General features: G+C 43.3%; 1 protein-coding gene across 6 annotated transcripts in view; it reads right to left on the bottom strand.

Annotated features, from left to right (window-relative positions):
* Window positions 1-23,076: 23,076 nt before the first annotated feature.
* Nedd4 (NEDD4 E3 ubiquitin protein ligase) overlaps window positions 23,077-27,246 on the bottom strand; it is a 66,755-nt gene continuing 62,585 nt past the window's right edge. For all 6 annotated transcript variants that reach the window (XM_090358357.1, XM_090358351.1, XM_090358353.1 and 3 more), the window contains 3 exons: window positions 26,600-26,696; window positions 25,032-25,104; window positions 23,077-24,890 (listed from right to left, as the gene is read on the bottom strand). In XM_090358357.1, the coding sequence (XP_090214483.1) occupies window positions 24,788-24,890; window positions 25,032-25,104; window positions 26,600-26,696 (273 nt within the window). In that variant the 3' untranslated portion in view covers window positions 23,077-24,787. The remainder of the gene's footprint in view (window positions 24,891-25,031; window positions 25,105-26,599; window positions 26,697-27,246) is intronic.

Raw genomic sequence — 27,246 nt, 5'->3', positions numbered from 1 at the left:
GTATTTGTGGAAACTTTATAGTGTCTGGCTTATGAAGCCAAATCATAAAAGGATATTTTTGTCTGGGGTACTGGTGGCTCAAGCCTGTAATCTTAGCTACTCAGAAGACTGAGATCTGAGGATTGTGGTTCAAAGCTAGCCAGGGCAAGAAAGTCTGTAAGACTCTTACCTCCAATGAACCACCAGAAAATTGGAAGTGGCACTATGGCTCAAAGTGGTAGAGTGTTAACCTTATTGATTTATTTTTTATTTTTTGTCAGCTTGGAGCTTGAACTCTGGGCCTGGGGAGCTGTCCCTGAGCTTTTCAGCTCAAGGCTACTGCCCTATTCCTTGTGCCACAGTTTGCAGGAGGGCAGAGGGAGGAAGCAGGAGTGCAGAGGGATGGAGCTGAGAAAATAGGATGAAGAGTGCCTCCATTTTTCATTCAGAAAGTTTGGCAGGAGAAAGGAAAAAAGAACAGGATGATCTTGCTGGAGGGCACAGCAGGACCCAGCAGGCCGGGAGGGAGAGAGGGGGGCAGGTCTGGAATACATCTGAATTCAAGGCTAGCCTCTGTTTCCAGATGTGTTAGTCACCCATGCAGGAGAGATAATGTCTCCATCTGTCAAGTGGGGCTGGCATCCTTGTCTTCATGTGGTCCTGATTCTTATTTACATTGTAGTGGACAAGATATCGCTTCACGCTTGTCAGAGAAGTCTCTCGACCCCAGATTTATATCCGCAGGACTAGCCAGTGATATTTATTGCCTAGAAAGACCAAGACTTCAGTGTTTCAAGACAAAACATGGGATGGACACTGGCTAGAGCAGCCAAGGCAGCCTTTGGGCTAGGTATGGTGCCACTAAATTGTCCTTAAAATTCAAATTTGTGGGGCCAGGAGCATAGCCTAGTGGTAGAGTGCTTGCCTAGCATGCACAAAGCTCTGGGTTTGATTCCTGGGTACCACAGACATAGAAAAAGGCAGAAGTGGTGCTGTTACTCATGCAGTAGAACTCTAGACTTGAGAAAGACCAAGGAGAGTGCTCAGACTCTGAGTTCAAGCCCGAGGACTGATTTAAAAAAATCTAATATGGGGGTTAGGAATGTAGCTTAGTGGTAGAGTGCTTACCTAGCAATGCAGAAAACCCTAGGTTCATTTCTCAGTACCACATAAACAGAAAAAGCCACAAGTGGTGCTGTGGTAGAGCATTAGCTTTGAGAGAGCTCAAGCACAATGCCCGGGCCCTAAGTTAAAGCACAAGGACCGACAAAAAAAAAAAAAATCAAAGTTGGGTATTCTTAATTTTTATGCTTCTGTTCTATATGATGATCATTTCATCAGTCAGTATCTCTCTCAGTCTCTCTCCTCAACAGAATTTTCTTTGCAGCAGACCAGAGGGGTGTGGAATTAGCTCTGCTAATTCCAGAGCTCCCCTCCCCCACTCATTCCTCCACCGACAGGTCAGTCTGTATGTAGGAAAAAAAAAAAAGATCTGAGCATTTTTTCAAACAGATCTGGAGTGGAGGGTTGGGGAAAAAGAGAAGGGAAGGACTGTACCAAATGAAACTCTTTGATCTAACAAAAATGTCCCTCAACACCACACACACACACACACACTCTTTATCAGTAGCTTGTTCCTATTTCTTTCTTTCTTGTTCCTTTCTTTTCTCTTCCTTTCTTTCCTATTCTTGCTCTCTGTCTCTCTGTCTCTCTCTGTCTCTGTCTCTGCAGAGGAGGGGGGATCAGGGACATAAATAACAACATTGCCTTTATAAATATTAAAAATGACAAAATCTGATAGGACCCTGTGAGTGCTTTCTCAGCCCATAAAAATCACAAACAGATGAGACTTAAATGTTTGAAAAAGCTGCCAGCATAGGAAGGCGGGTGGTGTTGGAGAAAGGGCATAGTCATAGGCCACACTATTTCCAGAAACCCAGACAAATATAAACAAATATTCATGCCCACTGTGATTTTCCTTTCATGTTTTCTCAGCTTTTTCACAAATACCCCATCCCCTTTGATCAGTTTCTTCTGAAGACCCTAAAAGGAAAAAACAAGATGGAGGGGGCTTCCTGCTGGGGGTCTCCCCATTTTATGTCACTAGGCCCACTTTAGACAAGGAGACGGCAGCTTGGCAGAGGAGCTAAGGTTGTCTTTCTTGGAATGTGCCAGCCACAGTCATGGGAAGAGCTGTCATGGGAAGAACGATGGTAGCTCCAGAGTGTGAAGACAAACAGGGAGGTCTGCTAAGCTGTTCCCAGCACCCCTTCCTCATTCTTCTCTGGAAAGACCCCTTCTGGTCATGCTCTTCTTTTTAAAAACACCCCAGCCTCATGTCTATAATCCTAGCTACTCAGGAAGCTGAGATCTGAGGATTGCAGTTCAAAACCAGCTGGGGCAGGAAAGTCCATGAAAAATTTTAATCTCCAATTAACTAACAGAAGCTAGAAGGGGAGCCATGGCTCAAGTAGTAGGGTGTCAAGAGCGAGGACTCAATATTTATGTACCTAATGCTATGGACATGGTATTGGAAATATAAACACAACTACACAGACATAAAAATTTATGACTCTATAGACATAGATTAATATGTATCTATGACATACAAACCCTCAGCCTAATTTTAATTATGTTCTAAAATCTAAGTGCCAGTGATTGTATATAGAGATTCCCTTCTTGAATACTTTTTTGTTAACAAGTATTTGAGATACATTTCAATACATTTGAAATGTGATGTGAAAATCAATGTTAATAAATTATTTAAATAAAAATAAAAAATACATTAAAAAAAGCTAAGGGACTAAGGGACAGTGCCCAGATCCTGCATTTAAGCCCCAATACCAGCATCACACACCCCAATAGAATAGGCCTATACTCAGACTCATTGCAATCCCATGTAATTGTGATCTCTTCTCCTGGGGAAGTAGAATTGTTAGCAGGCACTCAGGAGGAAGCATTTCCAAGACAAACTGGTTCTACAAATTGGGAAGCAGGCAAGAAAAGTGAGGAGGCAAGAGCACCAATATAAGGTGATTCTCTGACGTTGGAATCCCAACGTGCTTGCATGCTCAGGTACACAGGCTGGGACTTAAGGTCAAGTCCTTGGTTCTCTCCCTTAGCTTTCTCACTCAAGGCTGGCACTCTACCACATGAGCCATAGCTCTACTTTGGTTTTTTGACTAGTTAATTGGAGATAAGAGTCCCCTAGACTTTCCTGTCCCAGCTGGCTTTGGACCATGATCCTCGGATCTCAGCCTGAGTAGCTAGAATGACAGGACGGGAGCCACTCACTGATGCTCAGCTGTGATGGACTCTGTTGTTGGGACAAATGACAGTGTGCTGAGGATAGGACTGGAAGGTAGGTTTTAGATTTTCAAAGTAAAGACCCCAAGTAAATGGTAACGGGAAGAAACAAACATGGATTCTAAAGCAACCACAGATACAAATCTCACTTCTGCTGGTAGAGCTGGAGCCATGTAGGAGCTGTAAACTGATAACCTCAAAAGAGCCAACAGGTCGATAATCCCCTAGCCACAGCTTAACAAAAGCCTGCTTGATGCCTGGCAGACATCAGCTCCTGCTCAGCTCAGGGCCCCTCTTGTCACCACAGAATTCCCTGGGGTCTTCCTGCTCCTGTCCTAGAAAACCTCTTCATGGGATCCAGGAGTGTGGCTGAGTAGTGGAATGCTTCCCTAACATGCACAAAGCCCTGGGTTTGATTCCTTGGTATCAAACACAGAAAAAGCCAGAAGTGGTGCGGTGGCTCAAGTGGTACAGCGCTAGCCTTGAGAAAGCTCAAGGACAGTTCCCAGGCCCTGAGTTCAAGCCCCAGGACTTGGGGGGGGGGGAGAAAGAAAAGAAAAGAAAAAAAAAACCTCTTCAGGCTCTGTGGGTTCCCTCCAGGTGCCAGCTAGAATGGGACAGGGTGGTAAGGAGAGGAAGAGCTGCCTTCTTCCCTCCTCTGGAGGACAGAGGTAGAGGTGGAGGGGGCACGTGTCTTCATCTGCTTGTGAGCTATCTGAGGACCTCAAAGCAAAATGGACAGAGCCCAAGAACAGTGCTTAGGCCCTGAGTTCAAGCCCCAGGACTGCCAAAAAAAAAAAAAGGCAAAGCAGACAGAGAATGTCACTGGCGCTGGACTTGTCAAGTAGACAAGGAGAGTGGCTATGGGGGCTTGAGACTCCCAGAGACTCTTGATTTCCCTCTGTGCTCAGGTAAGCCAGGTACTGGTGGTTCATACACCTGTCACCCTAGCTACTCAGGAGGCTGAGGTCTGAAGATCAAGGTTCAAATTCAACCTGGCCAGGAAAGTCCACAAGATTCACTCTTTTCGCTAATTAACCACCAAAAATAAATCCAGAAGTGGAAGTGTAGTTCAAGTAGTAGGGCATCAGCCTTGAGCAAAAAAAGGTCATAGGAGAATACCAAGCCCTGAGTTCAAGCCTCAGTACCAGCACAAAAATAAATAGATCAACAAAATTAAAAGGTTGTAAAACTGGATGCCAGTGGCTCACATCTGTAATCCTAGCTACTCAGGAAGCTGAGATATGAGGATCTCAGTTCAAAGCCAGACTGGCTAGGAAAGTCCATGAGAGTCTTACCTCCAATTAACCACCAATAAAATAAAGTAAAATAAAAGCCTAAAGTAGGCCAGAGTTTGGCCTAGTGATAGAGTGCTAGGTACCACATACATAGAAAAGCCAGAAATGGTGCTGTGGTTCAAGTGGTAGAGCTCTAGCCTTGAGAAAGCCCAAGGACAGTGCTCAGGCCCTGAAATAAAGTCCAGGACTGGCAAAATTTTTTTTTTTTTTAAAAAAGCCTAATGTAGAGCTGTGGCTCAAGTGGTAAACCACTAGCCTTCAACAAAAAAAAAAGCTCAGGGACAGCACCTAGACCTTCCTTGAGTTCAAGCCCCAGGACCACCACCACCAACAACAAAAAAAGCAAAAAGTAAAGGATGTCAACTAGACGCTGGTGGCTCATGCCTAGAATCCTAGCTACTCAGGAGGCTGAGGTCTGAGGATCATGGTTCCAAGCCAGTCCTGGCAAGAAAAGTCTGTAGGACTCTTGTCTCCAATGAAGCACCAGAAAACCATAAACGGTGCTGTGGTTCAAGGTGGTTGAGCACTAGCCTTGAGTAAAAGAGCACAGAAGCTGCACGCAGACTATCAGCCCCATGATGATTAAGAGACAAATAAAGTACAGATCACCTATTTGCTGTAGTTGCTGAGAATTTTGTCTCAGATGATCTCTGAAGTAAATACAGAACTCATCAGATTACAGACATAAGTCAGTCAGCCTGAGCTACTGCAGGAAGCAGGGGGAGTTTGAGGGAGGAAAATACCAGCCTAGAGAGAGCCAGCAATATAAATCTCACCCTCAAATCAGCCAAGGGCAGCCAAGAGGTGCAGGTGTGCAGGAAGGACGTCTGCCCTCTTCCACACCCAGCTGTGAGATCATGCTGCTCACAGACATGTTCCTTGAATTACATTTGACATTTTGTTCTGATTACATTTTCCAATTTGAAAATATTTTCAAATGGCAAGCCAGTACCATGACATTTTGAAAATACCCACAAAACAGTCTGACCTGTAGCTAGTGGCTCCTACCTGTAATCCTAGCTACTTAGAAGGCTGAGACCTACAGGATCATCATTCAAAACCAGCTTAGAGCAGTAAAGTCCACCAGACTCCAACTCCAATTTAACCAGCAAAAAGCTTTCCCAGCATGCACAAAGACCAGGGTTCGATTCCCCAGTACCACATACATAGAAAAGCCAGAAGTGGTGCTGTGGCTCAAGTGGCAGAGCGCTAGCCTTGAGGAAAAAGCCCAGGCCCTGAGTTCAAGCCCCAGAACTGACAAAAAAATGAACAACCAGAAAACCGGAAGTGGAACTGAGGCTCAAAGTGATAGAGAACTAGCCTTGAACATAATACTTCAGGAATAGCACCCAGGACCTGAGTTCAAGTGCTACAACCGACCAAAAAAATAGACCTGGTATCCCTTTCTGTCTAGGTCTGGGATCCCATCAGATCCCAGCCACCAAGACCTTGAGCATTCTTTCTCCTCTTCTTATGATGCCTCCTGTTCCTGATGCTCCTTGAGTCTCCATCTGTTTGAGGAACAATAAGATGACAGCTGGCCACCAGTGGCTCACACCTGGAATCCTTGCTACTCACAAGTCTGAGATCTGAGGATCTCTCCAAAGCCTGCTCAGGCAGCAAAGCCTGTGAAACTCTTCTCCAGTTTACCACCACAAAACCAGAAATGGGGCCGAGAGTGTAGCCTAGTGGTAGAGTGCTTGCCTAGCATGCATGAACACCTGGGTTCGATTCCTTGGTACCACATACATAGAAAAAAGCCAGAAATGGTGCTGTGGCTCAAGTGGTAGAGCTCTAGCCTTGAGAAAGCCCAAGGACAGTGATCAGGCCCTGAGCTCAAGGCCCAGGACTGACAAAAAAAAAAAAAGAAAAAAGTGACACTGTCTCCAAGGAGTAGAGCACTAACATGCACTAACGCATACACATCACAGATCTATACCATAGTCTAGACTGAATGCAAGGTTTCTATCCTATAATTATTCATTATCTTCCCCCTTCCCTTACCCAGACCAAGGCTTAATCAAGTAGAATCTACCGTGAATGCAGGAGCTGGTCCCAAAGCCTGCGGTGGGCCTAATCTCCACTGTTCCTTCTTCTATGGCCAGTTCTTCTGAGGGTCCCATCCCATGGCCCTGTACTAGAAGCTGAGCAGACAGAGGATGAGAAAAGCCAGTTTCCTGCCTTGCAAGGGTCATGTGTGGCTGGGGACAGGCATGTGCATATAAACAGCTGGAACTTGAAAGAGGAAGAACTTGTTCCCTAAGGGAATCGCAAATGACGCTTAGCAGACATGTCAAAAGGGGAGAGATTGCTTCCAGCTGCTGGGACTCAGGGGCCAGGACCCCAGGACAGGCGCTGTCTCATATCGCTTCCCTCCACTGAAGAGGGTGACCTCAGACATCTTCAAAGGACACTGCTAACTAAACAGAGAGCCAGGCAACTGGAGCACCTAGTCTTGTCTACGACCCCTTAGAATACTTCATCTACTTTATGTTAATATATATGTGCCATTTATATTATTATAAATCATATACAAATAGTATAACACACGATATAACGTATAGAATATTATAGTTGACATTATAGAATATATAATAAGTGTAAGTATAACATTATATACAATGATAATATCATATACAATGATAATATACAATGATATACAACAATAATATACAAGTATAATCAATATATCATATATGTGATACATAATAAATACGATATCTAGGGACCAGGAGTTTGGCCTAGTGGTAGAGTGTTTGCCTGGCATGCACAAAGACCCAGGTTCAATTCCTTCATACCACATACATAGAAAAAAGTTGGAAGTCGTACTATGGCTCAAGTGGAGTTCTTGCCTTGAGAAAGTCCAAGGACAGTGCTCAGGCCCTGAATTCAAGCCCCAGGACTGGCAAAAAAGAAATATATAGGGACCGGGAGTTTGGCCTAGTGGTTAAAGTGCTTGCCTAGCATGCATGAAGACCCGGGTTCGATTCCTCGGTACCACATACATAGAAAAAAGCCGGAAGTGGTGCTGAGGCTCAAGTGGTAGAGCTCTAGCCTTGAGAAAGTCCAAGGACAGTGCTCAGGCCCTGAGCTCAAGCCCAGGACTGGCAAAAAAAAAAAAAAAAAAAGAAATATATAGCCTATGTATATTATATATATTATATATTATCCACCTATTAAAGCTAGATAGATAGATAGAGAGATAGATAGTCAGAGAGTTAGGTGCTAAGGGTTGAGCACCAGGCCTCCCACAGACTAGGGTTCTGCCACTGAGCCAACTCCCATTCGCAGAATCCTGTCTTAAAGAACTGTGTTGGAGAGACATAGTCTCCATTTTTGGTAAGTCAAATGAAGTTATTTTGGAATAAAATTTTAAAGCGGGCTGGGCACCGGTAGTGCATGCCTCTAGTCCTAGCTACTCAGGAGGCTGAGGTCTGAGGATCATAGTTGGAAGCCAATGGGGGCAGGAAAGTCTGTGAGACTCCTATGTCCAATAAACCTGGAAAAGCTGGAAATGCTGCTTTGGCTCAAATGGTAGAGTACTAGCCTTGACCACAAAGCGGCTCAGGGATAGCACCTAGAGTTCAAGCCCCAGGACCAGCAAAAATAAAAAGGAAAGAAAGAAAAGTGGATATGAGGGGCCGGAAGTTTGGCCCAGTGGTAGAGTGCTTGCCTAGCATGCATGAAGACCCGGGTTCGATTCCTCCGTACCACATGCATAGAAAAAAGCTGGAAGTGGTGCTGAGGCTCAAGTGGTAGAGCTCTAGCCTTGAGAAAGTCCAAGGCCAGTGCTCAGGCCCTGAGCTCAAGCCCAGGACTGGCAAAAAAAAAAAAGTGGATATGAAAACCAGACGGAAAGGATTTATATTGGGAAAGTATATGAAGAGGAAATGTAGGTATTTGTTCACTTAGCAAATGTTCTGGTCCAATGACAGGCCTTAGGCTATACAGTAGAAATACAATTATACACAAAAACAGAACGTCCTATTTTTGTTGTTATGGTCATGGGGATTGAACTCAAATAAATAATAATCATCATAATAAATCAAATAGTATTTCATATTTTCTAATAAATTTTAAAAGGAGTTGTCTTTTGTGTGAGAACGTGAAGAGCAATTGTTTGCATCTCATTTCAGAAAAGCAATATACTTTTCTCTCTCCCCTGCCTCCTTCCTCACTTCTCCCTCTCATCTCTCATCCCTCCAACTCCCCTCCCTTTCTCTCATTCTCTTTTTTTTAAATACTTGAGAAAAATAAAAGGATAGGCAGTTAGGGGAGTCTTTTTAGGTATCTGAGACTGACCTGAGATAAAATTAATAATTTGATCCACTAGGCTTTCAGTCCCTATTTCCTTTCCATAATTGTGATCCCATTCATAAGTAACAAAAAAAGACTAGAAATTACATTTCCTGGCCTCTCCAGCCTAGTTGTGGCCAGAGATTTGAGGCTATAAAAGTCTCTCTGTGATCCTCCATGCGGCAATTAGGGGATTGGGAGCTAAGTGACCATTTGTGCATTCTGAATAGCATGCAAATGGCTGATTGTGGGTGCACACAGGCCCTTCAGCAAGTGAAGATCCTTCAGGAGATGTTACCCTTTTCTTTCCATTTCCCACCCCATTCTCTGTCTCTCCATCTCTGACTCTCCCCTTGCTCTCTCCCCAGAACAGGACTGTGCAAAGGAAGATAATTTATTTTGCTGCTGCAGGTAGCACCCATTGGAATGCAAACTCTATTCACACCCTGGAAATAACAGCAGCAGCAGCAGCAGCAGCAGCAGTAACAGCATGATCTGCTAAAGTTCACACAGTGGCAGGCAGAGTTTTTCAGGCTACTTTGCAAAGCTGAGAGGAAGTGTATTTGTTTTTGAACAAATTAGTCAGTACTCAGCCTGGCTGGAAAGCTGAATCAGTGGCGCCACCTGCTGGCCAAACTGAATGTCCCAAAGAATTTTTGTTATTGGTTGTGGGGCTTGAATGCTGGGCTTAGGCCTGGGCAATGTCCCTAAACTCTTCTTCTCAAAGCTAGTGTTCCACCATTTGAGCCATAGAGCCACTTTCTATTTTCTGATGGTTTTGAACTGGGATCCTTAGATCTCTGCCTCCTGAGTAGCTAGGATTGCAGGCATGAACCATCCATGCCTGGCTTTTGTCTCCTTTTTTATGGGAATGAGAAGTGAGGGTCAGAGAGTATCCTGTGGTGGCTGAGAGATGAGACTTTCCTTCACCTTTCTGGGTATCCTAGTGGCCTTACTTATGCATACATGCCAGTTTCGAGGATGGCAGCCATCTTGCCCCGCTCCTTGCTCCATAATGGCAACAGGCTCCACTGTGGAAAACAGACTCCAGGAAGGCAAGTGGTCTCTGAGAAGCCATCCAGTAACAGCACTCATCAGATGGCCTGTCTGTTCCACGAATGTCTTGGCAAACACCAGACCACAGCCTTACCTGGAAAATATGGGTCCTGTTACGTGAACCACTGTAGAACCTCAACAGACACTTGTTAAAGTGATGGCTGCCAGCACATCTATAATCTTAGCTATGAAGGATGCTAAGATCTGAGGATTGAAGTCCAAAGCTAGTCTGGGTAGGAATGTCTGTGTGAGACTCTGATCTTGTTAAGCAGCAAAAGAGCCAGAAGTAGAGCTGTGCCTTAAGTGGTAGAACGTCAGCTGTGAGTGAAAATTGATAAGGAATACAGAGCACTCAGGTCCTGAGGACAAGTCCGAGTATCAGTGCACACACAAAAAATGGATGGATGGGGGCCGGGAGTTTGGCCTAGTGGTAGAGTGCTTGCCTAGCATGCACGAAGACCTGGGTTCGACTCCTCGGTACCACATACTTAGAAAAAAGCCGGGAGTGGTGCTGAGGCTCAAGTGGTAGAGCTCTAGCCTTGAGAAAGTCCAAGGACAGTGCTCAGGCCCAGAACTGCTAAAACAAAACAAAACAAAATCTATCTAACCATTGTACTCCTTGGCCCTGACACTTCTGATGCCACATTAGACCCATGCTCTACATAGCAGTGGTCAAGTTTCTACTACATTGCTGGGCTTCCATTAAAACTGTTTTCTACCACAGAATGTTTCCTTTCTCCTTGCCAAGTGCAGTCCCTATCTCTGACCACTCCGTGGCACACCCAACAAGCATCCTACTCGCTGAAATTGGCAGGGGAGGAGCAGAAACTGGCTTCTCTTGTTGAGGTCCAGGAACATCTAAGCTTAGCACTGCCCCCTATTGGAAGAATTAGGTGAGACAGTTAACCCACAAAGCCAGCATTTGCTGCTTTGCCATTTAACATTGATACATGTGCCTGCTTCTTGAGTCTCTTTTGCCAATACCTTCATATTAACTGTCTTTTGCCCTCCCCACTGTGGGCTCTCATCTGGGTTCGATTACCTCTGTGGTCCTTTGGATCACTCTGGCATCACCTTTGTAGTCTCCTTGAGCATCTACACTGGACTCTATAAACACAGCCGTGACATTTTTCCTCAATGATTTGCAGTCACCACTGTACCTAATCTGCATTTTAATACTTTCCTTCCTGGAAATCATTTTCATAATTGCTACAGGTTATTTTGGAGAAGAGAAGGAGGGAAGGTGGTATGTGTGGGGGTTAGCAGAATCTATTCCAGCTGAGTTAGAGAGAATCCTTAATATTCCAAACCATCTTTTTCTCCTCTCCACCACTGCCGTCCTCTCTGTCACATTTGTCAGGGTCACTCAGGACAAAGGGAAAAATGCCTCAGCTGCCAGCTCCCACTTTTCAGATGCCCAGAAACAACTGAGAGGTGGGTGAGAACCATGGTATAGGTTCAGGGGCAGGGACCACCTGAATGTGCTTCCCGGTGGGTCTCTGGCTAATTTCCTGTTACGTTGCCATTCACTTGGCCTTCCCTGTGAGCTAGGAGACCACAGTGAAGAGTTTGATAAGTTAACAAAGTCTTCTTTTTATTACTGAAATTTGAATTCAGGGCTTCGAACTCAATTGGTTTGCTTGGCTGGTATTCAACCAATTGTGCTATACCTCCAGTCCTGTGGGGGTTGTTTTTGTTTTTGCTTTATTATTTCTATTTTGGAGATGGACTCTTGAAGACTTTTCTACCCAGGCTGGTTTCAAACTGCAAATCCTTTAGATCTCAGCCTCTTGACAGTTAAGATTGTAGGTGTGAGCCACCAGGTTCTTTGAACACAGAAAAAGAATGAACACATCAATAGTCAATGCTGTCACAGCAACTCATTCCATATACTAATTACTAACACTATCATGATTATTATTTACTATAGTTTAGAGCTAGTGAAAGTAGGATACCGTAATGTGTGTATGTGTGTGTGTCTGTGTGTATAGGTACTGGGGCTTAAATTCATGGCCTCTCACTTTTTTGTTGTTGTTGTTGGTTGTGGGGCTTGAACTTGGGCCTGGGCACTGCCCCTGAGCTCTTCAACTCTACCACTTTGAACCATAGCACCACTTCCAGTTTTCTGGTGGTTAGTTGCAGGTAAGAGCCTTAAGGACTTTTCTGCCTGGGTTGGCTTTGAACCATGATCCTCAGACCTCAGCCTCCTGAGTAGCAAGGGTTATAGCTGTGAGCCATCAGCACCCAGCTTACTATATGATTACTAGCTAAACTAAAACTTTCTAAATTTCAATGGCTTTTCTACTCACAACTCAGTACACACAATTTTAACTCCCAGACATGTATGATAGTCACTAATTTTTCATAATCTTCCAAATCTCTGACCCCTAGGTTGAACACAGGGCTTTGCAGAACCTAATCACACACTATCAACTGAGCTCCATCCTCAACCCAAGGGAAATACTTCTTTAAAAGTCTAATTATGCTGTATGATTATAAATATCACTTTTATTTTATTTTTTTGTGTGTGTGCCACTACTGGGGATTGAACCTGTTTAAGGCAGTGCCCTTTGGCTTTTTTGCTCAAGACTGGCACTCTACCACTTGAGCCACACCTCTCATTCCAGCTTTTGACTACTTAACTGGAGGTAAGAGTCTCATGGACTTTCCTGTCTGAGCTGGCTTCAAAGCATGATCCTACGAAGTTAGGATTATAGGCATGAGCCACCAGAGCCTGGCTGATAGCCTACTTTTATGTCTGATAGAGTGGGCTCTTTTAGTTTTTCTCTAGTGTTTTCCTAGCTGGCTGTGATTTTCTGTTTTTCCCTGCAAACTGTAAGAACCATTTGTTGGTATCCTATTAGGTTTTTGAATTAAGTTAGGGAAAATGACATATTTTTTTTTTTTGGTTATGTTGATTTCACCCTGGGCAAAAAACAGGGGGTATCTTTCCATTTGTTCAAGAATGCTTTTGTGTTTTTTGAAGAGCATCAAATTACATTTGAAAATGTACTTGTTTTCAACTTCATGCAGAGGCCTTAGGAATGCGACACAAAATCCAGAGTGTCACATTCTCCAGAGAAAAAGACCCGTGCTTTTCATGTTAACCCATGTCAAGTACCAAATGAGGCCTTCAAAAGCCCATTTCCAAATGGTCCAAGGCTTCTGATGAACTTGTATCAACGTTAGCTGTTGAGGAATGCTCTGGACTGCCAGGAAATGTCAGGGGAAAAGTTTATTATCTTTTTTGGAGGGTGGGTGGGTGGGAGGCATCTGTCTCTTGGAGCTCAGCAGGAAGCCAAACTTTTCCCAACTAAGTCCCTAAACCAGCAAATTTCTTGAGAAAGATAAATAGCTTCTCTCTTCTTGAGGAGTTGGATAGGGAGGCAAATGTAACCCAAGGCATTAATCCTAAAACAGAAACATTCAGAATAAAAGGTATTTCAGGGCTTTTAGACAGGAGAGAAAAATCTTGTAATGAACTGGACACTGGCTCTTCTGCAAAGAACTCCTGCTCCCCCCACACCCTTTCTGTACTCACACCCTTATGCACAGGAGAAAGAAGTTGGCAGGCAAAAGTAGATTAGTAACACAGAGAACTGAGAACTGAATGAGACAGTCTCTTGCTGTTTCCCACAGTGAAGAATCTTTACTAACCCACTCTATGAATCAAGCCTACAGGACTAAGTCCAAAGCACCTTTAAACGTTAGAGTTCTAATTATTTTTTTTTTATAGCATTTAACTAGTTAGAAAGTTAAGAGCCAGGTGCCAGTGACTCACACCTATAATCCTAGTTACCCAGGAGGCTGAGATCTGAGGATCATGATTTGAAGCCAGCCTAGGCAAGAAAGGGTGTAAGACTATTTTTTTTTTGCCAGTCATGGGGCTTGAACTCAGGGCCTGAGCACTGTCCTTGTATTTTTCTCAAGGCTAGAGCTCTACCACTTGAGCCACAGCACCACTTCCAGCTCTTTTCTATGTATGTGGTACTGAGAAATCAAACCCTGGTCTTGGTGCATGGTAGGCAAGCACTCTACCACTAGGCCAAATTCCTGCCCCAAAAGTCTGTAAGGCTCTTACCTCCAATTAATCACCAAAAGGTGAGGTGCTTGTGGTTCATGTCTATAACCCCAGCTACTAGCAAGACTAAAATCTGAGGATCATGGTTCAAATCTAGCCCAGGCAGGAAAATTCATCAGACTCTTTTTTTTTTTTTTTTTGCCAGTCCTGGGCTTGAGCGCTGTTCTTGGACTTTCTCAAGGCTAGAGCTCTACCACTTGAGCCTCAGCACCACTTCCGGCTTTTTTTGTATATATGTGGTACCAAGGAATCGAACCCGGGTCTTTGTGCATGCTAGGCAAGCACTTTAACCACTAGGCCAAACTCCTGGCCCTCCATCAGACTCTTATCTCCAATAAAACTACTCAGAAAAAAGCTAAACTTAGTGCTGTGGCTCTAGTGATATTACACTAGCCTTGAGCAAAAAGAAGCTCAGGGACAGTGCTCATACCCTGAGTCCAAGTGCCAGGACCAGTACACAAACACACACACACACACACACACACACAAATAAGTCAGGAGCTGGGGCCAGGAGTGTGGCCTAGTGGTAGAGTGCTTGATTAGCACCACAAAGCCCTGGGTTTGATTCCTGAAGTGGAACTGTGGCTCAAGTGGCAGCGCATGAGAACCAGCCCTGAGTGGAAAAAGCTAAGGGATGGTGCTGGGTCCTGAGTTCAAGCCCTAGTACACAATAATAAATAATAATAAACAATAGTAAGCCAAATGAACAAATACAATTCTGGCTACAGTCCTATCCAGTATCTGGAGGGTCAGTGTGTACATTTACTGTATTGATACTCTGGGCATCTGGGAAAGAGGAAGGGGCACTGACCTCGTGAATGACCTTCTAAAGAGAAAGTTTGTCTGTAAACCTCACTTGCAGGTCAGGCCTGGTGAGATTAAGGTGAGAACATTATGTGTGGACCCTTAGTTGTGAAGCTTGGGTCAGGGAGACCACCCAAAGAGGCTGACCTCACTTCCAGATCTGTTCCTAATTTACCAGGGTGACCAGTGCCAAACCCTGGTTGTGTCTTGTTTTATCCTTCTGAGCTTTCAGATGAGAATGCAGCGTGAACCCTGCTAACTCTGTCGAGAGTGAAAAGAAAAATACATCAAAGAGAATTTTAAAATTCTAGCTGAGCACTAGTTGGCTCATACCTATAATCTTAGCTACTCAGGAGGCTGAAAGCAGAGGATCGTGGTTCAAACCAGCTTGGGCAGGAAAGCCTATGAGAATGGTCATCAATTAATCAGCAAAGTCAGAAGTGTAGCTGTGGCTCAAATGCTAGCATGCTAGCTTTTAGTAAAAAAACCTAAGGGGCTTGCCTAAGCGTGCACGAAGACCCAGCTTCAATTCCTCGGTACCAAATACATAGAAAAAAGCCGGAAGTGGTGCTGAGGCTCAAGTGGTAGAGCTCTAGCCTTGAGAAAGCCCAAGGACAGTGCTCAGGCCCTGAGCTCAAGCCCAGGACTGGCAAAACAACAACAACAACAATAATAACAACAATAACAACAACAACAACAACAACAAAGGGACAGTGCCCAGGCTCTGAATTCATACCTTAGGACCAGAAAAAAAATAATTAAAATGACTCAAGTGATTTCTCTGTACTAGTAATCTTCCTAATTAGGAAGAAATGGGACAATTAGATCACTTGTAAATTCTAGTTGTCATGGATTTAAAAAACAACAATAAAAAAGCAAAAACTATCCTCACTTAGGAGGCTAAGTCAACCATCGTGTGTCTAAGTGTGTTTGCTCATTTAAAAAGAGATGGCATTGGAGGCTCACATCTGTAATCCTAGCTACTGAGGTGGCTGAGATCTGAGGATCATGGTTCAAACACAGCCTAGGCAGGAAATTCTATGTGATTCTTATCTTCAACTAGCCACTAGAAAACCAGAAGTGGAACTGTGGCTCAAAGTGGTAGAGTGCTAGCCTTACGCAAAAGAGCTTAGGCCATGAGTTCACCCGTGACTGATGACCTCCCCCCTCAAAAAAGTATAAGGAAGCTGTGTTCTATTAACTGAATAGACTTGCAAGCCCCCAGAATGAACTTCAGTGAGGCCTTCCCTCCACGCCCTCCCCCATGGCTGGCAGGAGGACGCTGAAGTTGAGTCAAAGGAAAAAAACAAAGTGATGATCATTCTGGAAATGATTCTCTAAGCTCAGAGAATTGTCGGTTATGTTTAACGAGGAAACACATGTAATTTTCTGAAACCCCACATCTACGCTTTTCCCTTTGGCTATAAGCATGTTTATTCCCTGCCTTCATGCCCGGGACTAGCGAGCATCTTCCGAATAAGTAATTCAATCTGGGGAAGCCATTTTGTGGCCTGGATTTGTGAAATCTTTCTCCTACACAAAAGCCTCATGTGAAATCTCATGCAGACAAAAGAAATTAAACTAGAATGCCACCACCCACACCAGAATCTCTGTCCTGGCTGTTTTTTTCTGGCTCTGAGATTCATTTCAGGTAAACAGAACCAGCAACAAAACATCCAGACTGGAGAGTTGGTCTTCTAGTCTTTCAAGTCTTTCCTTCAACTTTAGGGAACATTCCCTTTTTCTAATGTCTACCAATACCAAAAGTGGTGTGTGTGTGTGTGTGTGTGTGTGTGTGTGTGTGTGTGTGCCTGTCTGCTTGTTTCTGTGTTGGGGCTTGAAGTCTGGGGCTTCCCATTCTGACTTAACTTTTTTAGACATGCTCTAATACTTCAGCCCCATCTCCATATCAGCTTTTAATTTAGAGATAAAAGTGTCACAGACTTTTCTCTCCTGGCTAGCTGTGAATTGTGATCTTCCAGATCTCAGTCTCCCAAGTTCTAAGTAAAGGCATGAGCCATGGGTACCTGGCTTAGAATGATTTTTTTTTTCTACTCAAACCATCTATATTCTTTCCATTCTTTTCCCAGTCACCATTTATAGGTTATATTCAACATACATTTAAGTAAGAAAATGTTCTTACTCGGGTACACAACTATTTACTGATGAATCCCATCTTTACCCATCTTTGACTTACCCCTGCTTGCCAGAAGCTTGCTCCCACTATACCACCATGTTCAAACTAACAGTCCAGTTTCTTTTCTTTCCTCCTCCTCATCTTCTTCTTCCTCTCTCTCTCTTTTTTGTTGCCAGTCCTGGGCTTGAACTGAGGGACTGAACACTGTCCTTGGACTTTCTCAAGGCTAGAGCTCTACCACTTGAGCCTCAGCACCAATTCCAGTTTCTTCCTATGTATGTGGTACTGAGGAATCGAATCTGGGTCTTCGTGCATGCCAGGCAAGCACTCTACCACTAGGCTAAACTCCCAGCCCATCTTTTTGTGTGTGTGTGTGTGGGGGGGGTCATGGGGCTTGAACTTGGCCTGGGTGCTGTCCCTGAGCTATTCAGCTAAAGGCTACTGCCCTACCCTAGAGCCAAGCCCCGCTACCTGTTTGCAAGAGGTTAATTGGAGATAAGAGTCTCAGGTCCTTTTGTGCCCATGCTGGCTTTGTACCTTGATCCTCAGATCTCCGCTGCCTGAATAACTAGGATTACTGGCATGAGCCACTGCCTTTTTTTTTTTTTTTTAGGTTGGTTGTGGGGCTTGAACTCTGGGCCAGGGCATTGTCTCTGAGCTCTTCACCTCAAGGCTACCGCTCTACCCCTTGAGCCACAGAACCACTTCTGGCTTTTTGCTACATATGTGGTACTGAGGAATCGAACCCGGGTCTTCGTGCATGCTAGGCAAGCACTCTACCACTAGGCCAACTCCTGGCCCCCTGAGCTTCTTTTGCTCAAGGCTAGTGCTCTACCACTTGAGTCACATCTACAGAGATACAAGTCTCATGGGCTTTCCTGCCCCGGGGCTTGCTTCAAACTGCAGTCCTCAGATCTCAGCCTCTAGTGTAGCTAGGATTGCAGGCGTGAGCCACCAGAGCCTGTAGGAAGAACTTTCTAATCTGCCAACCAATCACATGCCCATTGGCTGGTGTGCATTCTACACAGTTCCTCATTATTTACAGGAACACAGCTCAGAAAGTTTCTACAACCTATATCTATGTATCTGTGCTGCTGTTTCAGGCATTGAGATCAACTCATAACTTATCTCTGAGAAGTTTTATGTTACTCCTTCCACCCTATCCCACAGGACCACACGCACTATGGACAATAATGACAGGGAGGCTTCCAGTTCAAAGCTGTTAGCTGGACCAAGCTCCCAGCCAGAGACTCTCCACCTGCAGCCCACTACGCCTCTCCCACAGTCTCCTCTGCTCTTAGGTGACCCCCTGCACCCTGCCAGGAACTTCCTCCTCCACAGTGGTCCTAATTATTCCCACCCTCTGTTTCTGGCTTTCCTGACAAGCCACCGTCCTGGTCTCCATCCATTCCCCAACCCCTCCATGCTGCAAGGGGCTTCACTGGAGGCTGGCTTCTAAGGATGCTTTCATGTTTTGTGCATGCAAGGTCCTCTCCCCATGACCTTCAGTATGGGGCAGCTTTACCCTCAGCCTTAGGGAGCTACACGCAGCAAACCTGTTCCTTATTGTCTAGAGTATTGCTTGGTTTAATATTTAGCTCTTCCAAGTCTCTGAGCTTCCTGAAGGAAGCAAGAGAAAGCTTCTAGATGCATCACAGTTCCTTTACTTTTTCTATCTATCTATCTATTTATCTATCTATCTATCTATCTATCTATCTATCTATCCATCTATCTTGCCAGTTTAGGCCTAACACTATCACTACTTTTTCTGCTCAGGACTGGTACTCTACCACTGGAGCCACAGCACCACTTTTACTTCTTGGTGGTTACTGGTGGATGAAAGTTTCAAAGGACTTTCCTGCCCAGGTTGGCTTTGAATCTCAAGTCTCAATTATCAGCCTCCCGACTCCCTGGGATTACAGGTGTAAAAAACCAATGCCTGGCATCTTTATAAAATTTCAAACCTCAGCCTTATGTTCACAGATACCAGAGCCATCCAATATGGCAGCGGCAGCTATGAGGTGCCGAAAGTGAGCCAGTTTGAACAGAGATATGATCTAAGCATAATAAACATTGGACTTTTGAAGGCTTAGTATTAAAAAACAGTTCAAGGGCTGGGAGCATAGCCTACTGGTAAAGTACTTGTCCAGCTAGCATGCCTGAAGCTCTGGATTTGATTCTCCAGTACCACATACACAGAAAAAGCCAGAAGTGGTGCTGAGGCTCAAATGGTAGAGCACTAGCCTTGAGAAAGCCCAAGGACAGTGTTCAGGCCCTGAGTTCAAGCCCCAGGACCAAAAAAAAAAAAGTTCAAGGGGCTGGGAAGGTGGCTTAGTGATGGGCTGCTTGTCTACCATGTACGAAGCCCTAGGCTTGAGTCCTTACTACCACATCAATAGAAAGAGCCAGAAGTGGGCCAGGAGTTTTGACTAGTGGTACAGTGCTTACCTAGAATGCATGAAGAGCTGGGTTCGATTCCTCGGTACCACATACATAGAAAAAATGCCAGAAGTGGTGCTGAGGCTCAAGTGGTAAAGCTCTAGCCTTGAGAAAACCCAAGGACAAAGCGCAGGCTCTGAGCCCAAGCCCAGGACTGGCAAAAAAAAAAAAAAAAAAAAAAAAAGAAAGAAAGAAAGAGCCAGAAGTGGTGCTGTGGCTCAAGTGGTAAAGTGCTTACCTTGAGCAAAAGAAGCTCAGTGACAGTACCCAGGCCCTGAGTTCAAGCCCCAGATTGGAAAAAAAAAAAAAGTTCCAGCTGGTACTCTCTGGTGGTTTATGACTGTAATTCTAGCTACTCCAGAGGCTGAGATTTGAGGACTGTGGTTAGAAGCAGCCCAGGCAGGAAAGTCCATGGGACTCTTATCTCCAATTGACCAGCAAAATGCTGGAACTGGAGCTGTGCTGAAGTGGTAGCACATTAGCCTTAGGCACAAAAGCTCAGGAACAGCACTCAGGTCCACCACAACAAAAGAATGCAAACAAAGCAAGGAAGGTAGATAGGTAGGTAGGTAGGTAGGTAAGTAGGTAGGAAGGAAAGGTTCACTAATAATATTAAACCAGGATCTAGTATTTCATGTCTATAATCCTAGCTACTCAGGAGACTAAGATCTGAGGACTGTGGTTCAAAGCTAGCCTTATCAGGCAAAGCCTTGAAATGCTTTTGTCCAATTAACCAGAAAGACAGAAGTGGAGTTAATATATATCATATATAAACAAATGTATATGTATATATATGGATGGAATGAATTGTCTATATATATGTATTTGTATGAATGTGTGTGTACATACATAGCATTCTTACCTCTTGGGCTGCACCAATTAAAAGCCAGGAGGGGAGTGGTGTTGGTTTGCCCAGCTTTCTGACAAGAAGATATCACTGGCTGAGATCTGATGGAAGATGGGTCTCTCTTCTCCCCTTGGACTCACCCCCCAACCCCCGACCTTCCCAGGCTGAGGATGGACTAAATTCCATGCCAGTAGGTTGGGCTTCTGAAGAGCTCTCAGAGATAAAACAACATGATTAGACTTGCATATTAGAACAGTGCATCCAGTCCATTTCTAATTCTTTTCAGTCTGTAGGGTATTTCCTAATCAAACAGATATTTGGAATCTGATCATTTTGTAAAGTGAAAACTGATTACGTGTGGATAAGAGTTTATAACCATGGCCAGGAGGGAGTACTGGCACATACCTGTCATCCCAGCTACTGGAGAGGAGATTGGAAAGATCCTCTTAGTTCAAGGCCAGCTCAAATGATAGGGAGCAAGACCATATCTCACCCATCACAATCTTAGAATGGTGGTTCATAATCCCAGATTATGTGGACCATGTAAGTAGGATGGTTGTAGTCCCAGGCTTGTCTTGGCAAAAGCAGGAGATACTATCTGAAAAATAAACTAAAGCAAAAAGATGTAGAGGCATGGTTCAAATTTTAAAGACTTTCTGTAGTAAGCACAAGGCCTTAAGTTCAATTCTTAGTACTGTCCGGGGGGGGGGGGGGGGGGAGAGAAATATAATCAGATACATCAGATTATAAGCTTAGGACTGTCATGAGATTTACATCACCCAAAATACTGGTTTAAAGCACTACTTAACAAATGAGTCACACTTTTGTTTTTAAAATTAGAATAGAACTTTATTTTTGGAATTGCATTTTTAAAAAGTGATTTCATACTTTAAAGTAGGCAGTAAGTTTTGATACATCAAGATGGATAAATAGTGTATAAGGTCTTCTTTTTAAAAAAGAACAACAAAGATTCAATAGTTTCTAATTAAAGTAAATGGTTAAACTTGATATTTTTATGGAAATAACTTCAAAATTATAAATAAAAATGGAAACAGATGGCATTTAAAATAGCATTTGTAATAAAATTGAATGCATGTTAATTTCTTTTGTTTTGTGTTGGAGAAAAATATAGGCTAAAATACTTTTCTAGAAAAGTATGATGCCCTTGCTTTATTAAAAAGAAAAATAAGCTGGACACTGGTGGCTCATGCCTGTAATCCTAGCTACTCAGGAGGCTGAGTTCTGAGGATACTGGTTTGAAGCCAGCTCAGACAAGAAAGCTCAAAACACTTTTATCTCTAATTTACCACCATAAAAAATACTGGCAGTGGAGCTGTGGTACATGTGGTAGAGCACTAGCCCTGAGCAAACAACAACAAAAACCACTCAGGGACAGCATCTAGGCCGTGTATTCAAGCCCCAGAACTGGCACCAAAATAATAAAAATAAAATAAAAAGCAAAATAAAAAAAGGAGCCTCTTTTGGGTGCGCATTCCTGTTGGGGTGGGGTAGATTCATACAAGCTCCTTCCAGACCCTCAATCCAACCTGAGAGATAGAGATGGTGGCTTGGAGGTGTCTGGTTTCATGAACCCCAGAGTCTGAGTCACAGGATCATTCAAATGAATCTCTATCAGACAGATGAAAAGAAAGCTTGGTGTTTTCTGAAACTCCTATAGCTTTTTCCATAGAAGTGACATTTAAACAACCACATAGCCAGTGGCTATAATCCTAGGTACTAAGGAAGCTTGAAACCAGAGGATGGGGGTTCAAAGGTTCAAAGCCAGCCTGGGCAGAAAAATCCATGAGACTCTTATCCCTAATAAACTACCAAAAAACAAAAACAAAAACAGAAGTAGAGCTGTGGCTCAAGTGTAGAGTGCTAGACTTGTGAAAAGAAAAAAAAAAAAGATTAAAAAAAAATACAGGGACTGGGATATAGCTCAGGGGCAAAGCGCTTGCTTAGCAAGTGCAACATCCTGGGTTCAATCCCCAGTACCAAAAAAAAAAAAAAACAAAAACCCAAAAGACAAAATACAATCATGCTTTAAAAAAAATTACTTTTACATTCAGTTCTACATAGTGAGCACACATTTCCAAATGCATTGGCCCATATGACTACTACTTTGCTCTGGTGGAGACACACACACAGGGAGATACAGGGGTACATTTAGTGTTGGCTATGCCCCTACTTCCCTGATCCCCAATAAATTCCTTTACTTTCAAAAGATGTCATTCTTTGGGAGTGCTCCGATCTGACACGATCAGATGGCTAGGAGCAAGCCTAGGGCTTTCCAAAGTCTGTTCTGGTTTTTCTACAGAACTTTGCACAATTCTGCAGGGCCACAGGGTAGGCATTGTTCTTCTGAGTGACAGAGGAAGACACAGGAGCCCCGAGGGGTTAAACAGCTTGCTGAGGTTCACCCAGCAAGTAGGACCTGGCCTATTCTTCCTGCTGGTGGACTCTAGGGAAGAGCATACAAATCTAGCCTTAAACTAAGCTGACAAGAAGTTTGGCAAGTGGTTTGGTGACCATGGTCAGAAATTTCCACCTACAGTTGGTAGATAGCATAAACCAATGGCTAGAAGGTCTTTGGGATAAGTCTCTCAGGACATTTATATGTATTTTAGAATGTTGATAACACATATTTACAATTATTTCTATGTCACTAAGATAACCATATTGAGAAATAGGCTTAGTATTGGTTTTTTTTTTAAATTAGAGCATTTCCTAGAATATTCTACAGAATCATTCCAATGTATGATAGGCAACATATATGTATATATATATATATATATATATATATATATATATACACACACACACACACACACACACAGTCTTGGCACAATTTATTTTCTGCAGGTGCATTGGGACCTAGAATATTTTTTTGCTTTGTTCTGGCTCATTCCTACTATGGCTGGTCTGCAAATTCATTTGTACACACTTGTAATTTCCTTGAAAAGGAACACTGAGCTATAGTTTACTACTGTTCAATGAATCTCACCCCAACGGCTTAGCACAGCACTAAGCATACAGCAGGCACTCAGACCATGTTCGCTGAATGCATGCACATGGGGTAGCCTTTATGTATTTCCATGAAAGTAGATGTGAAGACAGGATTCTACTTGTAGAATTTTTCCTGAAAGGATTTGGGGTTTATAATAGTTATAGTAATGATAACTTATCATTTTTACAGTATGCAGTATTTTAGAAAAGGCATAAGAAATGTGGTCACAAATTTAATACAAATTATGCCTTGAACTACTCTTTGGTTATCCAAGCAAATTATTTGGTTGCTTTTGTTTTGTTTTTAATACGAAAGTGATTCTAAAAAATATATTTTTTAAAAATGCCCTTACAGAAATGAGCTTAATTTGTAAACATAATCAACCCTGTAAACATGTATGAACTACATATTTGTGCAAGTGTAAAGGCAGCGACGATATAATGATCTCAGTTCTTTACTGTGTGTGCAAGGACTGTTCTGTGACGCTCTCTGGTTGGAAGGAGAAAATCTAACTACCCTAACACATTGAAACATCATGCCCCATAGGATACACAGGCTCAATCCTTTCCACCCACTGCAACATTCCCTACGAGCCACTTTGGTAAAGCTGCATATGAACAAGTGCCAAATACTTTTAAAGTGAAGAAAGTGCCAGTCACTGTGTCCCATGCTTGTAATCCCAGCTACTCAAGAGGCCGAGATGTGAAGATTGCAGTTCAAAGCTAGTCTGGCCAGACAAATCCTATCTCAAATTAAGTAGCATAAAAGTTCAATGGGGCTTTGGCTCAAGTGGTAAAGAATGCCAGGCTTGAGTGAAGTGAGAGCACAAGGTCCCGAGTTCAAGCTTCAGGACCTGTGCACGCACACGTACACGCACACACACAAAGTAAAGAAAGTAAACACTTTTTTTTTGCAATAAGCAACATACTTTCCAGAAGTTCTTCCTAAAACCCTGGCAATAAGGGGCATTAATTAGACCAGTCTACAAAAGAATAAATACCAGCATTAACAATAAACACAACTATACACGTTGGTGTTTCCTTAATACGAAAACAATTGTCTCCCTCCAAACTTCAGTTTTCCTTCTCAAAAAAAAAAAAGAGCATCCATTTTTTTTTTTTTAACACGACACTTACCATATACTTCACAGTTACATTTTCAGTAGTTACAAAACAAACAATGCCTGGCAAATACTGCTAAAAAAAAAAAAAAAGAAAGAAAGGAAAAAAAAGAGGTAAATGTGAAGGAAAGAACTCACTGTGTCAGGTATTTAGGACTTCTAAATCCTAGCATGGAAACTCATAAAGACAGAACGAATGGAGGCCTGGTTCTGACACACGGTGGAAAAAGAAAATTGGTGACAAAGCTGTCGTGCTTTCCTTTCTAACTTTTTTTTTCAGTGATTTTTTTTCCTGCACTATCTGGGGGCAGATGCAGTGGCTGAGTTTGTAGTTTTCCCCCAGACACATTTAAGATAACATTTTGCTTATGATAAACGTGGGTGGGGAAGGAAGGAAGACACGGCTTGTTTGGTTTAATCGACTCCATCAAAACCCTGAGTGTTTTCGATTGCCATCTGCAGTTTATCCCATAATTCTTCAAATGACCCATAGGGTGGCAGGTCCAATCGATTGAAACTGAAAGAAAGGGACAGAAGCGGGTTAGGAAAGACAGGGACAAACATAAAAATCAGCACAAGGAGGAGGACTGTGAAACTCCAGTGAGCCAGTGTGTGAGGAACTCTGAGGACTCTGATCTAACAGCATGACATTGCTCACCAGGTGTGCGCTCTGGGCAGCTTCTCAGGGGTACCCCACTGCTCCACTGTAAACGACTGTGGTCCATTTGAGCCTGCAAGGAACAAGAGGTTCTTGGTTTCCTGTAGTCTAGCCAGGAACATCGCTCAGCATTTCAAGACTCACTTCTGCTAATGCGGAAAACATACGCCCATAGGAATAAACCAACCCAGAAGAAATGGAGCCTCTCCTGTGCCAGCCACGCCTCAAGGGTTCATTGCCATTTAATCTGTGGGCACTGTGTCCCTGTTCCTCGGGGAACTTCTAGTGATGTTGTCCCAGGTGTCTGTCTTACAACTCTGAACGTCACTGCAGTCATGTGTGAGTTCTTTTAGAGGTATACAGGGAAATAGGTGTTCTCGGATTTCTTTCCTTTTCTTCTTTCTTTTCTTTCTTTCTTTTATTTTTTTTTTTTGGCCAGTCCTGGAGCTTGAACTCAGGGCCTGAATACTCTCCTTGGGCTTTCTCAAGACTATCACTCTTTAAAAACAAATGTATGGCTGGGAGTTTGGCCTAGTGGTAGAGTGCTTGCCTAGCATGCACCAAGACCCAGGTTCGATTCCTTGGTGCCACATACTTAGAAAAAGCCAGAAGTGGTGCTGAAGCTCAAGTGGTAGAGTTCTAACCTTGAGAAAAATCCAGGGACAGTCCTCAGGTCCTGCCTGAGCTTAAGCCCAGGACTGGGGAAAAAAATGTATTCATTACATTATTTATATAACTTACTCCCTGTTCATCACCTTTTCAATAAAACATTTAAATTAAAAAACAAAAAGACTAGCACTCTACCACTTGAGCCACAACATCACTTCAGGCATTCCTGTGTATGTGGTACCAAGTAATCAAACCCAGTGTTTCGTGCATGCTAAGCAAGCACTCTACAATGAAGCCATGCTCCCAGCCTCTCAGATTGTTGTTTGTTTGTCTTGGTACTGGCCTGGGTGCTGTCCCTGAGTGAACTTTTATGCCCAAGGCTAGTGCTCTAACCACTTGAACCATTTCAGCTTTTTGGGTAGTTAATTGGAGGTAAGAGTCTCCCAATTTACTCTGGCTTTGAGCCTTGATCCTCAGATCTCAACTATTTGAGACGCTATTATTACAGGCATGAGCTAACGGTGCCCAACTCACTTTTGTTTTGTTTTGCTTTCCCCCAGTCCTGGGTTTTGAACTCAGAGCCTGAGCACTGTCCTTGGGCTTTCTCAAGGCTAGAGCTCTACCACTTTTGCCTTTTTCTATGAATGTGGTACCGAGGAATTGAACCTGGGTCCTTTTGCATGCTAGGTAAGCACACTACCACTAGACCAAACTACCGGTTTTGTTTTGTTTGAACAAGGTATAACTACGTAAGTGAGGTTAGCATTGAACTTACAATTTTCTTGGCTATCCTTCTCATGAGCTGAGATAACAGGTGTGTGTCATCGTGCTCAATAATCCTATGTTTTTTTTTTTTAAGCTAAATGTTAGTGTAGATGATAGAAACCTAAAGTTGAATTACTCATGAAAAGCCAGTTGGTATGGCTCCATGTTTTTCCATGGTCAATGGAAATCCTTACCATAGAGTTCAGCAAATCCATTCATAGGCACACGGGATGTGCCGGTGACAAACTGGAGCAATCTTATTCTTTTTTCTGAGTCCATCATTAAGACAGCCTGATGGAGAGTCAAAACATCATTTAGGAAACAATACTTGGGGGGGGGAATCCAAAATTATACCGAAAAATTTGCCGATAAAATTGAGCTGGAGCATTAATCACCATCAACTAAATTTGCATGCTGTTTTAACTAAGTATGTCTTCATGTGTCCATTAGGTTCCTGAAAGTCTATCTTCAAGGCATCATGGAAACTCTTTTTTGTGCTATTACTAGGGTTTGAACTCAGGGACTTGGTACTGTCCTTTAGCTTTTGCACTCCAGGCTAGTACTCTACCACTTGAGCTCTAATTTTGGCTTTTTTTTTTTTTTTGTGGTTAACTGGAGATAACAATCTCACAGATCTTTTCCCACCTGAGCTAACTTCAAACCTCGATCCTCAGGTTTCAGCCTCCCAAGTAGCTGGGATTATAGGCATTTGCCCACTAGTCCTTGGCATTATGGAGACTTTTATTTATTTATTTTGATGCCAGTCCTGAGGCTTGAACTCAGGGTTCTTTTTGCTCAAGGTTAACGCTACAGCACTTGAGGGACAGCTCCACTTTCGGCT

Source organism: Megascapheus bottae, chromosome 25 (assembly GCF_031878675.1).
Source record: "Megascapheus bottae isolate mThoBot1 chromosome 25, mThoBot2.hap1, whole genome shotgun sequence".
Taxonomy (NCBI): domain Eukaryota; kingdom Metazoa; phylum Chordata; class Mammalia; order Rodentia; family Geomyidae; genus Megascapheus; species Megascapheus bottae.
This window is presented reverse-complemented; position numbering and strand designations above follow the sequence as displayed.